At 33.9% G+C, this 15,788-nt stretch overlaps 1 protein-coding gene across 2 annotated transcripts; it reads left to right on the top strand.

The window, feature by feature from the left end:
- The first annotated feature begins 2,648 nt into the window (after positions 1-2,648).
- LOC106059325 (transcription factor E2F5-like) lies at positions 2,649-14,607 on the top strand. Of its 2 annotated transcripts, none has more exons than XM_056036248.1 (9): positions 2,649-2,879; positions 5,110-5,219; positions 6,307-6,468; positions 6,579-6,687; positions 6,788-7,042; positions 9,686-9,803; positions 10,539-10,625; positions 11,592-11,639; positions 12,025-14,607. In XM_056036248.1, exons 1-9 carry the CDS (start codon positions 2,712-2,714, stop codon positions 12,147-12,149), a joined length of 1,182 nt encoding a protein of 393 aa, XP_055892223.1. In that variant the 5' UTR covers positions 2,649-2,711; the 3' UTR covers positions 12,150-14,607. The 2 variants fall into 2 exon arrangements, with proteins under 2 accessions (XP_055892223.1, XP_055892224.1); XM_056036249.1 differs by having other exon boundaries at positions 2,650-2,879; positions 6,809-7,042.
- Positions 14,608-15,788: the final 1,181 nt, after the last annotated feature.

Raw genomic sequence — 15,788 nt, forward strand, 5'->3', positions numbered from 1 at the left:
AAACCATCGGAGTTTCCATTAAGGTCCTAAACTAGTAACGTTTATAATGAGGTACTATGGAGGTACTACTGTGTACAGTAATCCATAGATCCACTTTTACGGAAATAGACTCAAAGACAGCATATCCAGTCAAATGGGCATTATTCATTATACTATTGGGTTGGTTCGTCGCAAGATCGCAGAATTTCCCGCATTCACAATATTATCAACTTTTATGGCAAGAGCAAAGTGTGTAGGAGAAGAATGAGTGATAAAAGTGACACGTTGCTGGAATCCCGAGCCTTGAGGAATCTCAGAGTGATAACGCAAAAGAGCATTCACAAAGCCAAATGTTATTTAACTTTGGTTAGGCCAATAATAGAATATGCATCCTCTGTTTGGGACCCCCTCAACTTAAGAAAACATTAAGAAACTGGAGCAAATACAAAATAGAGCAGTGAGATTCATAACAAACGAATATTCACATTTGATTAGAATAACACCTTTAGTAAAATCACTAAATTTAGAAAGCCTTCAGGATAAAGATTCAAAAGTAAAGTAGCAATTATACATAAAACACTGAACCATAATATTTAAATACAGAAACAAAATGTAATAAAATACTCTGAAAGACACAAAGATAAAGGCACACTTCTCGTTCCAAATACTAGGACAAATTTGTACAAATACTCTTTCTTCCCTAGTGCTATTAGAGCATGGAATGGGTTGCCTGAGGCTAGCCAGGAAAACCAGTGACTTGGCAGAATTTAGGTCATTGGTTAATATGCATGACTAAATGTATGACGCGTAGGACGTTATCATCTTCTTTTTTGAAGTAAAATCTGTATTATACATAGATAATACTAATTGATATTCACGAAGAAGGCCTACTCCTCCTAAATGTAGATACGTATGTGCGCCTTCAACTTGCTAAGCCTTTTAATAACTTGACTCAAGACTCGATCACGAAACAGCAGCTTGTGTCTTGAGACAATAAAGGAATTTGACTTTCACTTACTCCAGTCCGCATTAACAACTTACGTATTGAATTGAGGAATGGAGATGGAGCATTATGAATATTATAAGTGTGTGAAATAAAGAATAGGAAAAAGAACCATGACTAATGTGAGAAATGTGGGTGAGAGCAAAGAGAATTGTCTTGTAATAACTGTTCAAAAGTTTTGTTCCTGAATTTTAAAGAATTGCTATTTATTGACAAAGGCATGTCTTTGGTTTTTGAGTTACTGCTGACGCAAGTAAATTGTGTAAGAAGTTTCGGTACGTTGAAACATTTAAAAAATATGCTGAAAAGCATCTTGACACAAGAACACTTGAAAGGTTTCAGACTGTTGATAAAGTTTGTAAATAAATTTATTGCAAGAACGTTCATGTTGCTCCCTTTTCAAGTGTTATGCTTTACTATTTTAATTGTAGCAAATCGTTTCAAATCATGTAAACACAATACAATTTAAATACAATACAATATACAGAAAAATTAGGCCGATCTGAACCCACGTTTCCTTGACTGGGTTCAGTTTACGATGCATTATTAAACTTTATTATGAGCGTTGGTAACAATATTATTTGTTGTACATCATAAGTATAGTAGTCCTAAATAAAGTTCCCTTTCAGACCTTGCGATCTATAGGGCAGATGAATATATAACGGTCATCTGTTTCTGTGACCCGGTTAATAAGGGTGTCATGTGGACGACCAACCGCCTTCACTTTTCCCCAACTAATGTCAGGTAACCATTAGGGAGAGCTCGGTGGACTTGGAGGCGCCCAAAGATCCCGGAATTAGAAATCTCAGTCTTCACCAGGATTCAAACCCGAGACCCCCAGTTTGGAAGCCAGCACTTTATCTCTTATCCACCGTGCCTCTGGTATAGCAATGCCAGGTCCAATTTCAACACCAAGCCGGCCCAGCCCGCCCCTGGATTGAGACCTTGTCTAACTCTGTCTCAATCCAGAAATTAATTACGATTATGAATTTAAGTTATTATTTAATTTAGATTAAGACACGAATGCTTTTTAATAAATTGTGTAATTTTATTTTTTCGCCGTTTCTGTTTCATTTTTTCCCCATTTCATTTAGGGCGACCAAACTCAATTCGCCTAAGGCCTCCAATTATCCAAGGCCATGATAGTAGGGCCTATGGTTATATTTAGTAGCATATCTAATATTAAGATTTTCAAATAATTAATAGGGTACTCTGAATGTAATTATAGCTTAGAAGAAGAGACATCAGAAAGCGATGGGAGGAAAATATCAAATACCATAATGACATTTTAGTTAAGTCAAAAGACAGGAATGGAGAAAAAAGGTGTGTGTCCCGACGGTCCATCATAAAAGCAGGAGAAATATTAGAATAGCTAGGGTTAGCTCAATTTTTGTTAATTCATCTGTAACTCCATAAGACTACATTTTGTTTATTACAATGTCGCTGATGTGTGTATCTCTACTAAAAGTATCGAAGACCACACCTATGTCCAATACTGACCAATACACTAGGCCTATAGTTGGTGTACCTCACACGTGGTGTTTTAAAATATAGATCTAGACGTCATAAATGGTAGATCCATATCTATAAAATGATCGTATAGGTCAGTGTTACAAGAATTTAAGGGAGAGTATCCCGGAAACTCAAAATAAGAGTTATGTTGTGTTTCCCATAAGCACTTGCGAAATACTTCAAAATAGCAAGGGCCGTGTCAGTGAAAGAAGGAAAAATGCAACCAGGAGTGCATAGTCTCGAGATAGTAAAAGTTGCTAAAAGTCTTTCAGATTTACATGACTCTGCAACAAGTAGTCGACATGAAAAAAGTTTAGGACTATTAACAACAAAGTTTGTTACTTTACTTCAAGAAGCGAAAGATGGAGTACTGGATTTAAAAGTGGTTAGTAAAGAAACTTTTTTTTTTAAGACATTTTTTATTTTTTACACTTTAGTTTAGACAGTCTTTAGTCACTTTAGACAGTTTCTATTAGATTCTAGAGACTTTAGTAACTTAAAAACTAACATAAAAACTTAGATCTAGAATCTAGATCTACAAGTTACACTATAGTATAGTCTTACTCTTACTAAAACTAAGACTAAGTCAGTCTAAGTAATGATTTAATTTAATTTATTCTAAAGTCTAGATTTAGATCTAACAACTAACAGTTCTAGCTAGATCTAGATCTAGTAACTAGACTAAGTAATGTCTGTAAATCATAGTCATACTCATAGTAAATGATAAACTAGATCTAGATTTAAAATGTTAGTATTGTTAGATCTAAATTAAAACTAAAATGTTACTACTGACTGTATTATAATTATGCTGTATAAATATAATATTATTAAATATAGTATACTCATACTGTGTTATGTGTAGAAAGTATAATTAAGAAAGTGTAGATCTATAGTATTCTATAGTCTATACCAGGGATGCCCAAAGTACAGCGTTCTGGCCCGCGATGTGGTTATATCCTGCCCGCCAAAATGTCAGCACAAAAAGCAGAAAATTCCCCCCCCCCCCCTTTCAAAAAGTTGACATTCATGACAATGTATCTTAACCTTCGTAAGGATACTCAATTTTTCTCTGATGGATTGGTATTATGACCTTAACGATTGCGCATTTATGAGTTTATGAATGGAACTCTGAATACCGAATCTACCATGAAAAGTGAATGGATCTTTTTCTGTGGAAGATAATAATAAGCCAAAATATTCTTGTCCTTGTAAAGAAATTTCTGGCTGTTTCAAAAACAACAACATATACAGCGGCATTATAAAACAAATATGAAGGCCTTCATGATTTGAGCCGCGTATAAAAGATTGGTTACACTACCTCTAGACATTGGAAGGTCATGGGAATATCTACCAAAAAAGAGACAAGAAAAGAAGTAGGTGGTAATGGTAGCTACATTGTTGGTCACATTTTAAGTAGTGAAATGACGCCATTTTTAGATGTGTAAAAAATACTAGACTTTAAATATATCCTATTAATTAATGTATAGTATGTACTAGACCCAATAGTTTCAGCTGAATTTCGATTTCATATTTTGTACCTTTTTGTTGACGTGGCCCGCAACTCGCATGTTGGAAGTTAAAATGGCCCGCAGATCGAATTAGGTTGAGCATCACTGATCTATACTATAGTCAGTATAGATTTAAATCTAGATTATATTATTTATAATAGATATCTAATCTAGTAATTTTAGTATTTTATTAGAGACTAACTAATCTATTATCTAGATTACTTTTTTTTTTTACAGTCAACTTTATTAATTTAAAATGTAACTGTCTAGGTCTAAGGTTATCAGACATCCTGACGGCCTGTAAACTAAGTCAAAAGAGGACCTTTTGGTTACTTGGGCCAAGAATTGGACATCTTGGGGTAGTTTCCTGCCTCCTAGTCCTGCAGGCGATTGCCTAAGCTACTTTAGGCTAAAACAAAAAAAAAATTTAAGTGCTAAATAAAAAGTTTTCAGTAAAACTTCCCATCGAAGGCTTCTGTTTTTTCAGGTCAATTATTTGGCAGCTCGTTCTCATTTTTATGTTGGAGCGTTCAGATGACGTGACCAATATTGAATATATGAGATGAACTGCGCAGTGGTTACCAAATCAGGGAGCTCTCCATGTAGTTTTCTTTCCATTGGGGTGTTTTGGGGCCTCTTGGTAAAGAGAGCAGTTTTGAAGGATATGGTCAGCATTCTTTTGTGACACTCCACATGGACAGATTTCAGTGGTTCCAATTTTGAGCTTCCAGAACATATGTTGTCTCATTCCGTTGTGTCCGGTCCTAAGTTGAAAGATTTAGACGTCGATCTTGTAGGGATAGCTTATAATAGGCATCATCTTTCTTGTGATTAGGATGAGAGCTTGTCCATTTCTCATTTATTTTATCCACAATTAGTTTCTTCATTTCTTCTGGAAACCTTGGGTTTGATTTATTCTAATCTAGATCTAGACTCTAGAGATTATGGACCTGTCTTCTACTCTGTTATGTAGTTATGTCACAGATCTGAAATAGCAATTTGTATTTATTTTATCCACCCTTCAAATAAGTTCCTCCCTACTTATTTAGTAAACTTGACAAGCAGGATTTGATCATTTAGACTGATGTATTTACATTCAAATTTCAGGCTGCTGATCAACTTGCTGTTCGACAGAAGAGAAGAATCTATGACATAACGAATGTCTTGGAGGGCATTGGATTAATAGAAAAGAAATCTAAAAACAGTATCCAATGGAAGTGAGTCCAAAAAATCTAGTTCTAATTTTAAAGTTGACTTTTTAATTTCTTTATACTATTTAGTAAAACTAGTGCATTACACTACTAGTGGGAAGCATGGTCGGAAGGCTAAGTACCTTGGCTTGGCTTAGCTACCTATGAAGGGGGCTTGAGGTTCTACACCCGACTCGAGCAGAGTTACTTTGTGTTTACTGAGTGCCTAAAGGCAGCATTGAAAACCTTCTCCCAGTCTATTGCCGCATTCCCCCCCCCCCCCCCCCCCCCCCCCCCCCCCCACTGGTCCACAAATGAGGTTGGACCATAGTGCTCTGAGCATGCTATAAGCATGAAAGTAGCGCTATATAAAAGTGTAGGGCTATGAAGTTATCAATCCTTGCTTTTCTTTAGCTTGTAACTCATACTTTGTTTATTGAAAGCTGGTGTGAATTGTACAAGCATACAGATCTATAGAAAATGTTTATTTACATGCTGTAGCATTGTATTGATTGTAGTAAGGCATAGCCCAAAGTAGAAGTGTGTCACAGATACTAACAAAGTGGCAACACATGATGCTATGCTATTACTCTTTCTTATGGCAGTTTAATTCGACTTATTATATTGCAAGTTATAAATACTAGCAATATTCATATATGTATATGACTAGCAACTTTGAATAGACCAGTGAGAAAAAAATCTTCTCATGAAAAAAAAATGAGTAATACTTTGATTGTGTGATAAAGATGTTTTAAAGTTGAAGTTACTGTTTCTTGATGCTTGATCCTCTTGATTTTCAATTTGATCAAACTTAATCGCAAGTAGAAAATGTATTTATTATATCCAATATGTCAAGTTATAAGGTGGGCTTGTACTCTTATCATCATTAACCTTATTTACAGCTATAGAGCCCATACCTGTTTTCTTGATCAATTGATCTCAGGCTATGCTTAAGATTTGAAGAGGGTTACTAAGCTTAGCCCAACCATTATACATTTTTAGTTACAAAAGTATTTATTTAAAAAATATGGAGGAAAGTTATTCTGTTAGGTTGTATGTCATAAACAAGTATGAGGTGTACATAATATTTCTTTTTTTTTTTTTTTTATGTTAGGGGTTCTGGACCAGGCAACAATTCTCGGGATATCTCAGAAAGACTACAGGGTCTTAAGGAGGACTTGGCAGATCTTAAAGAGCGAGAGCTTGAATTAGACAAACACAAACAGTGGGTGCAGCAGAGCATTAAAAATGTGACAGATGAAGTGTCCAATACCAGGTCAACACAGTTTATTTTGATTTCATTGACTAAATGTATTTCTCTAAAGTGTTTGACCTGTTTCAATAAACACTTTAGTATATATTAATAAAGTCAGTATTCTGTTACAGGCTAGCTTATGTTACACATGAAGACATCTGTCATTGTTTTAAAGGGGAGACACTGCTTGCCCTCCAAGCACCATCTGGTACGCAATTAGAGGTACCGATACCAGAAATAGTAAGTATTAGACTATCCATTTGCATCATTTGTTATTTGATGATAATATTATGATATTGTTATGTCTGAGCCAGTTAGTGGTATGTAATTGATTGAATAGTTCTATGTGGATTCATTTCAGGGTCCTGGCTTTAAGAAAAACTACCAGATTCATTTAAAAAGTCAGAGTGGTCCTATCAATGCCTTGCTGGTCAATAAAGACAAAGATGAATCAGAGCCAGTTGTAGTCCAGGTACCACCCCCCATGCATACTGGAGTGAGCAGTACGGAAGCTGTACCTGTGGATATCTCTCAGAATCAAAATCCTGATTCAGGAAAACAAGTGGATAAAGGAGGCACAGTGACAAGAGGCAAAGTGAGTACAGCTTTCTAGTTACCTGTAGCTATCATTGCGTAGTGTAGAACAGGGCACTGCCCTGTTGGTGCTTATTTTGGCCCGGTTACGACTAAATTTTGATGCCCGTTGCCGACACTGCGGAGAGCCGGTGGAAACAGTGACGCATCTCTTGCAAGAGTGTCCGCAGCTCAGAGAACTGTGGGGTAGTTTGTCTGCAGAGTCACTTGACCTGTATGGGAGCTTGAAGGCACTACGCCTAACAGCAGAGTTTCTCGCCAAGGCTCTACGGGAGGACTGATCCTTCCAGCCTTGCCACCAATTGGAGTTCATCTCAGTTGCCTGTAGCCTCAAGGTTTAAGGAGTTTGATATAAATAGTTACATTAATAGTTTGCTGCTTTTTGATGCAGTTACAAGAGACTTAACTCTTTGGCTCTGCAACAATGCACAGGACGTTGATTTTAAAAAGGGGGAAAAAAGTCGGACCAACGCTGGGGGCATCGGCTATTTAAAATTTATTTTTTCGTTTCTATTTCTCCAATTCAGGTTTTTTATTGCTTAATTTTTTATCTAGAATAGTTTCCCTTTGCTAAACATCCGGAATTTCCTTCATTTAACATGTTTTTATTTTGTACGAAGTTTGTAAAGAGATGACATTTATTTTTTCTGTGTGCGTATTTTTTTTAACATGGAGCTTCAACCAAGGCCATATAAACTTTGTAGATCTAAATATTTCTTTGATAAAGAAGTATAATAATTCAGATGACAGTGATTTTGTTTCATCTGATGGTGATATTGATAAATCTAATTATATAGTCTAGATCTAGTAAATTAATTTATAGATCTAGAATCTAGACCTAGGGATAGGTCTAGTAATGATGAAGTTTATCAGCTGATGAAGCAGCTCCACCCCCAGCTAATGTTCAATGTAGATCTAGAACTAGTTTAGCTGTCTCTACATCATCCAGATCTAAATCTAATCAGATAGAGGTAGATCTCTAGATCTATCATCTAGGCACTGAAACAGATCAATTTCAGATTTGTTCCATCAAGAAATTGGGTTGTCAACCTAGACTTAATCAGCACTGCATCTATTGAGCTGGAATGTTGTTTTTTTTCATTGACAATCACATTGTTGATAGTCTTGTCAGCAAAATAAATAGCTATGCTGACCATAGGATTAAATTGAACACCCCTGCTAGAATAAGATCCATTTTCAGAGAATGGAGACATAACTATAAAGAAAGACAGAGTATGTAAACACTGTAGGTCAGGGAAAACGGTTTATGTTTGCGCTGGATGGGAGTCGAACCCCACACTTCATATTGACTGCTTCCATAAATATCGCAACTAGAAGGGATATTTATATACTAAGTACATGAAGAACTTAAGAAGAAAATATTATAAATATATATATGCTGTACAGTTGGACTAGTTTTAGGGTAAAAGTTTTTTGTTCCAAGAGTGTTGCTTTTTTTATGGGCGTTTTCATTAAAGTGGTGACATTGGATTATTAGTTCCAGTTTATTATTTTTTGCATCTATTGCTGTTTCTTCTATGGTGTTCTGTAAACAAATGGATAAAAATGAGAAAAAAACTTCTTTGAATTCAATTTGAACAATAAATTTCTTGTAATATGCACTTGGATGGATATTTTCAATGTCAGTAGTTGAGTTTTTCATTTTTCATTTTTATATTCAAAACCCAAAATTACAAAAACAACATGATTTGCAAACTAGAAAACACAAGAAATGGAAAGAGCATCCATTTCTCTTTAATTCTATATTAAATTTATTATTTTCCAATAATAAATAAAAAAGTTATACAAGTTATATCGAAGCAAAGTAGCGCACTCTGAAATGGCGGGAAAAATTAATTCCATCCAAAAGTGGAAAATAATTCCGAAGTAATTCCGGAGCCAAAGAGTTAATAAGAATACTGTACCCATGATTTTGAACTGACAAAATGCTTTGTTTAATTATTAAAAAGGAAATAATGAATCAAAAAAATTATCTCAGGCTATAATGCCATAGTAATGGTAGCATTGTATATCTGAAACAACAATGGCATAACCCTCAACACTAATATCAGACTGATGCGCTCGCATTCTTATATGCATACTAATCTTGGATGCTGGTTGCAGATCTTGAGAAGAGGATCCTAGCTATCGAACTAAGATGCTACAGAAAGATCTTAGGTGTCACTTACAAAGACCGCATCGTGAATGAAGTTATAAGAAACAGGATTAATGCGCCAATTGGACCCCACGATGACCTGCTAACTATGTTAAAAAAAAAGTAAACTCAAACTCTATGGCACAAAGACCTTCCTTCAGGAACAGTACCAGGAAGAATAGGAAGACAAAAAGCGATGGGAAGATAACATCAAAGAATGGACAGGCGTGTCAGTGAATGAAATTCTGTCCAATGCAAAGGAGAGAGAGGAATGGAGAAAGATGGTTGACAGTGCTTGTATGGTGGCCCAACTGTCCGACAAACTAAGGGATAGATTGCAGATTGATTGTATATAGATCATACTTTGTTTTTGTTCTAGGGGTGTAAAAAAAAGTCAGAATCTAATAATACACTGAAATGGATATGTACAATAAGTTCAAGATTTATAAATATTATTCAGTAGCATTGGAATATTTCTTTTCTTGGCAGCGGTCCCCTGTTAAGAATCCATTGAAGCAGTCACAAGCCTCAGTTATTGAACCACCAAGTCGTATGGTTACAAGATCATCCCCAAGAAAAAATGTTACAGATACCTTACTTTCACAGCGTATGTTTTTATCTTTTATTTCCTAACAATAATCCTAACAAACCAAATTCTATGAAAATTCTGTAGAAACATTTCTAATGTCTAAGGTCCACGGATATTTTATTTATAAACTCAGAAGTTCACAAACAACTTTCTCTGTTTGGTAGTCCAGGTTTCCATAAGGCTTGATTCTGTTATAAAATTAATACAAATGTGAAGCTTAGGGCTGAAACATTTTACACTTATTGTAAACAAATATTTAAGAGACTAATGAGTTCACACTTTTTGTTTTTAAATTTAAAAGAGAAATAGTAGTTTCCCTTTTAGACCTTGTGGTCTATTGGGCAGATGATGTAGAGGTCATCTTTTTTTCTGTGGCCTACGGTTAACAAGGGTGGCGTGTGGCCAGCACAACAAACAACCGCCTTTACTTTTCCCCAACTTATTTCGGGTACCAAATTAGATCTGGGTGGACTCAAGCGCCCGAAGATCCTGGAATAAAAAATCCCAGGATTCAAACCCCGGACCCCGGTTTGGAAGCAAAGCGCTTTACAGCTCAGCCACCGCGCCTAAAAGAGAAATAGATGACATAGTAATGAGGAAACATACATAAATAAAAGTGCAAAACTGAATAGACAGACAGTCATGTGATGTATCTCTCTACTAAGTGAACCCTTGTAGACTAGAATATTTCATGTAGAGACAATTGGTTAAGACAAATATTTCTAGCTAATGTTGAAACGTTGGCATTTTCAGCTTCTACCTCTTCCAATCTGTTGCCACAAGACCAGGGTATGGATATGTTTAACAATGACCTGTTTGATTCTGCCAAGACAGATATAGGTAAGTGCACTTTTTGAAAGGGTTATTTGGTCAACATTAAATGCACTGGAAGAACTTAAGTAGAAGAGTTATACCTGTCTATCTGGTAGAAAGTTTTTTCTGCCACTTCCCATTCTCAGATCAAGTTGAAACTTTTCACAATTATTTACTGCACCTGACAAAACATGAATCAATAAAAAAATATTAACCAATTAGTTAATTATTGGTAATTATTTTTTGTTTGATATCGAATAAAGGGAATAAATTCCATTTAATGAGAGATGTTGATGTATATACAGATTTATTCACGTTTTTCTCCCGCTTCCCATTCTCAGATCAAATTGAAATTTGCATAATGATTTAAATTGGATGACAGTACACAAATGAATCCAAAAAATTAATCAATTAGTAGTTATTAATTAATTTTGTTTTATAAAACAGAAAGGGTGCTAAACCCTGCCATCTTGAGAAGACATTAACTAGCAGTTCTTTTCCTTAGATAAGCTTTTTTTTTTTTTTTTTCCGTCATAAACTCAACTAGTTATAATAAATATCTTTGTTGATAGATCAATTAAAAAAAAAATTAAATAGGGCCTATTCAAAAATATTATTAATAATTAGACTAAAGTAAATCTCTAGCTAAATAGTTTTTATACTTAAAAAATAGGTTTTGTTTTTGTTAAAATTTAGCTTTTTTCTCAAATGCTTCTCTTTTTTTACAAAGCTCTATCAGTTTAGTAAACAGTCTATACACGTTAAATGTGACGTTATTATCCCACACCCGATCTCAGATTAAGCTGAAATTTTGCACAATTTTCTACTTGATGTCAATTGACAACATTTCTTTTCATAATAAGAAGTAATATGATGTTCTCGTGTACTACAAGATGATTACAGTGACATATTTCATGTCAATGCATGTGTTCCATGTATTAGCATGCTATCATGGTGAATTTGTAAAATATAAACTTTTTCATTTTTCCACAGATATGTCTGGAGAGTTATTAGACCTGGATCAACTGATGTCAACTGATAGTAAGTCTTTTTGTTCTTATCTTAGTATAATGCTGTACATTTCTCATTTAACAAAATCAAATCATCATTTTATGATTGTTTTTTATGTTTCTATTTGTGTTGGATGTCCTTATGTTGCCTAATATTTAAAGATATATATATGAAGTAACTGTAAAGCTATGTACAGATTTTACAAACTTTTTTTTAATGTCAAAATAATTCTTAATGGGTTTTTGTTCGTATTCTGTACATTTTCCTATATCATTTCATCTTTTAAACCAAGCTGAGTCTAGACTAACTACAAACAGCACATGAAAAAATAGTTTTGTATGGAGACTTTTAAATTATTTGCCATTTGTTACCTGAAAGACAAAAATCAACTTACTGTTTACTTTCTCTCTTTTAGCTTTGACCCCCTTGTTGTCTTTGAGTCCTCCACCCAGCGGCCATGATTATTATTTCAACCTGGACGACACGGAGGGCGCGTGTGATCTATTTGATGTAGATATTGCCAGTATGCTTTCTTCCTAACCACACTTGACGAAACGACCTGGTGTTTTGAGAGTTTCATTTTTTTTTTTAAAGACATTTTCTTGTTTAGTGATTTCCTACAGACTGAGAGTAGCTTGAGGTAGTATGTAATGTGAGTCCTCTTTTGATCACGCATTCAATCATAGAGACGGTATTAGTTTTTTTTATTTAGTTCACAGTTTTGTCTCTTATAGTAGGATGGGGGCTGAATTATTTATCACATATTTAACTTTTTTTTTTTTTTTTTTAATACTTTATAAAGAAATGATTAAGTAATTTTAAATAAATAAAAATGATTAAGTAATTTTGAATAAATAAAAATGTATTTAAAAAATTACAAATGTTTAAATATTTTCAGTATGTTCTAGTTCTAGATATTTTTTTAAAACCATTTTTCTAGATAAAAAAAAAAGTTTTTATTCGGATGGGCTTCCAGCTACTATTGTCTTTGAATTATTTTTAACTTGAAAACAAATGTACAAATTGATGGTACTAAATCAGATTATATATTACAACACTATAAAATGTTCATCAATCTTCCCAAAAAGTTTTTTTTTTTTTAATAGTTAAGTATTGAAATTGAAAAAAATTGAAATACTGTTAGAAAAAAAAAAGATTCATCCCCTAAGACAACTAATATGTGAAACAAATTATGCAATTAGCAGAACACTGTTTACTAGAACTCACTGTAAGAGTTTAGATTATTTTATCTTCTAGTTTGTACATTGGTTTATCTTATCTTAGTAGTTCTATTACTGGTTTATCTTAACTTATACATACTTGTATATTTGATGGCTATGATCAGAATTACTGTGTACATAACATAGGACTGCTAGAAACATGTTACAGCTATAGTACCATGATGCTATGTTTGTGGGGATGATCCTCCAAAAGCTGTCAAGGTGATTTGTTTTATTATATACATTATACTCAACATACGAAAGACATAATTATGAAATTAAATACCTTACATTTTTCATATATTTCATTTTTTTTTTAAATCATGCATATCACAGCCTGTGAGAATTAAATTTTCCCCTTTTCTCCAAAAATGAATTGATAGCTTTTAAGAAATATTTACTTCAAATTTCTCTGTTTATCTTGAGTTATAATTTGTCAAAAAGTTGTCAAGACTTCATTCTATAAATAGCCATTTTAACTATGTGATGTGTACATAATACAGTGCCTTTTGTAACAAGAAGTTTTTGAATATATTTTGTCTTTTGTAAAAGTGACCATTGGAATCAGAATTAAGTCTTCAACTAGTAGCCTTGGTTACTTCAGGGTTTAATTTTGGACATTCATGGAAAGCTTTTTTTTTTTAATTATTATTATTTATTTTTTTGTAATGCACGTGTTATCATACATTAAAAAAAAAAATTCAATTTCAAATTGTTACACAACTAAGGATGACACTAAAATTAAAGTTCAGTTATTTAAAAGCTCTTTTATCTAAAGTAATAGTCTGGGTAGACTTAGGTTATTTTGATAGACTGATGTAGGAGATTATTGTAGAGGACTAATGGAAAATTGAGTCTGGGTGAACTAATATTTCAATATGACGTGCAGTTTTATCTGAGTACACTATCTTGAATTTGTAATGTTTGGTTTATTAGATATTAACTTTTGTGTGTGACTGATTAAGAAGGCGTGACAGAATATTCTAAGTATTACCAGCCATTATTGTTGTTGATTTTCATGCAGCATTGTTGACATTATGCCCTTCAATAATAATTGTCTCATTGGTTTCTTCTTAAACACGAATGAACTGGTAGATTGTTTCCATTCATCCTTACTCAGCCCACTTGTTTTAGATGGATATTGCAATAGGATTACTTAAGTTTTTAAACTGCATTTATATCATTCATCAGCTAGTGTCTGGTTTGCTCTAAGCTGTTAATTTTACATCAAGAACAGCGCTATTAGCAATAGGAAATCACTGACTTTAGTGCAAGCGGTCATTACAATAAAGGTTATTACTTACACTGCCATTAGTATCTACTCGCAGAAAGTTCAACCCCCCCCCCCCCCTCCCCTCCATAGCCACGCCTGACTTGTGCTCAAAACATTCCCGTAGTCTGTCTGTGCTTAGGGTTGACTTGGTGTTTGTGCCTTGCTGTAAGCCATCTAAAACCCTGATGTGTTCAAGGAATATTTTCACTTCGCCCTCTTGTTTTAAACACACACCCTTTTTCTATGTTTGTAAATACTGTTCATTGCTGTAAATAATGTTCATGTATTATTGCAAGAAACAAATAGATGATGTGTATGTCCTTTCAACACATTTGTATGTTCTTGTTTAGTGTTTTATGGTGAGAACTCATTTAGTACCACTACAACATTATATACATCGGTCTCTTGCTGTAACTTAGATCTGTTGTAGATATTTATATACTGAGCTGTTCAAGCTCACCTTGTACAAATGTTCATGTTAGATTCATAATAAAATGTAACACTATCTCGGTGTTGGTTCACTTTGGTGCTGTGTATATTATTACATGTATTGGATAACATATTATCAGGTGTAAAAGTCTACATGTCATTTGATAAGCTGGGGCTAGAACTAGCATCCGTACGTGTACATATCCTAAAGAAATTAAAAATCGGCTATATCTGTGCCTGACATTAAGAAAATGGCGTTAGAAAAGATTTCTTTAAAACATTGTTCAATTTAATTTTGCTGCAGCTCTGTGCTGTCTTACATTAAAAACTCAATGTGCATGCTGACCTTGACATTTAGGTTACCTTTTAGAACTCTGGAAAAAAACAATGGGATTTCAATTTTACATTTATTTGAGATTAAAGATTGGTAGAATCATAATCAAAAGGCAACTGTTACCAATAAATATTGAATACACAAAAATTAAATATTTATTCTGAAAAAAAAAAAAAACTAATTCAATATTTATATTGAGAAAAATAACTAAATAAATATTTATTCTTAGAAAAACAACTAATTAAATATTTATTCTGATAAAACAACAAACTATTTTCCTTTATTGTAATTGAAAAAAAGAAAGACATTTTTTTGTCAATAATCTATTGAAAGAAGTTGCATCTTTTACCATGTTACTCATCTCTTGAAGAATTGGACATCATTATATTTACTACATAATTAGGTTCAAATCAACTCAAGATTTGATCTAAACTTTTGCATTGAGTTTTCTCTTTTAAACCATTTGATCCATAAAATACAGTAAAATATTGATGAAATAAATGTAGTCAGGGGCAGACTGGCTATATGGGCATTCAGGCAAATGCCCGGTGGGCTGGTGCCCACTTGACAGTCAAATGGGCATTTTGAATAATGGTAAGGCCCGTTAAGGTTCTGGATTTTCTTCTGACTGTTGTGATTTATCCTTTCCCAACTTTTTTATTTTATAGACATGTAGAACTACATTAGGATCCACAGTGTATTGCATGGTCCAGAGCTAAGTATAAGTAATGAACTGCAGTTTTTAATGCATTATCATAATATATGTGGACCAGTATGAATAGATGGCTGCCTGGTCGTGCGGTTTGCGCGCTGGACTGTCGTTCAGATTTATCGATGGTCGAGGGTTCAAACCCTGCCCGCTCCCATCACCCCTCGTCCTGAGGGAGGTTTGGACTAGGAAGTAATTATCTTCAACTCTGAAG

This window comes from Biomphalaria glabrata, chromosome 7, assembly GCF_947242115.1.
Source record: "Biomphalaria glabrata chromosome 7, xgBioGlab47.1, whole genome shotgun sequence".
Classification (NCBI taxonomy): Eukaryota; Metazoa; Mollusca; class Gastropoda; family Planorbidae; genus Biomphalaria; species Biomphalaria glabrata.

Coding starts and splice junctions, on each gene's coding strand:
- LOC106059325 (XM_056036248.1), top strand. CDS start 2,712: ATGCAACCAGGAGTGCATAGTCTCGAGATAGTAAAAGTTGCTAAAAGT. Junction 2,880..5,109: donor GAGTACTGGATTTAAAAGTG/GTTAGTAAAGAA, acceptor TTCAAATTTCAG/GCTGCTGATCAACTTGCTGT. Junction 6,688..6,787: donor AGGTACCGATACCAGAAATA/GTAAGTATTAGA, acceptor TTGATTGAATAG/TTCTATGTGGATTCATTTCA.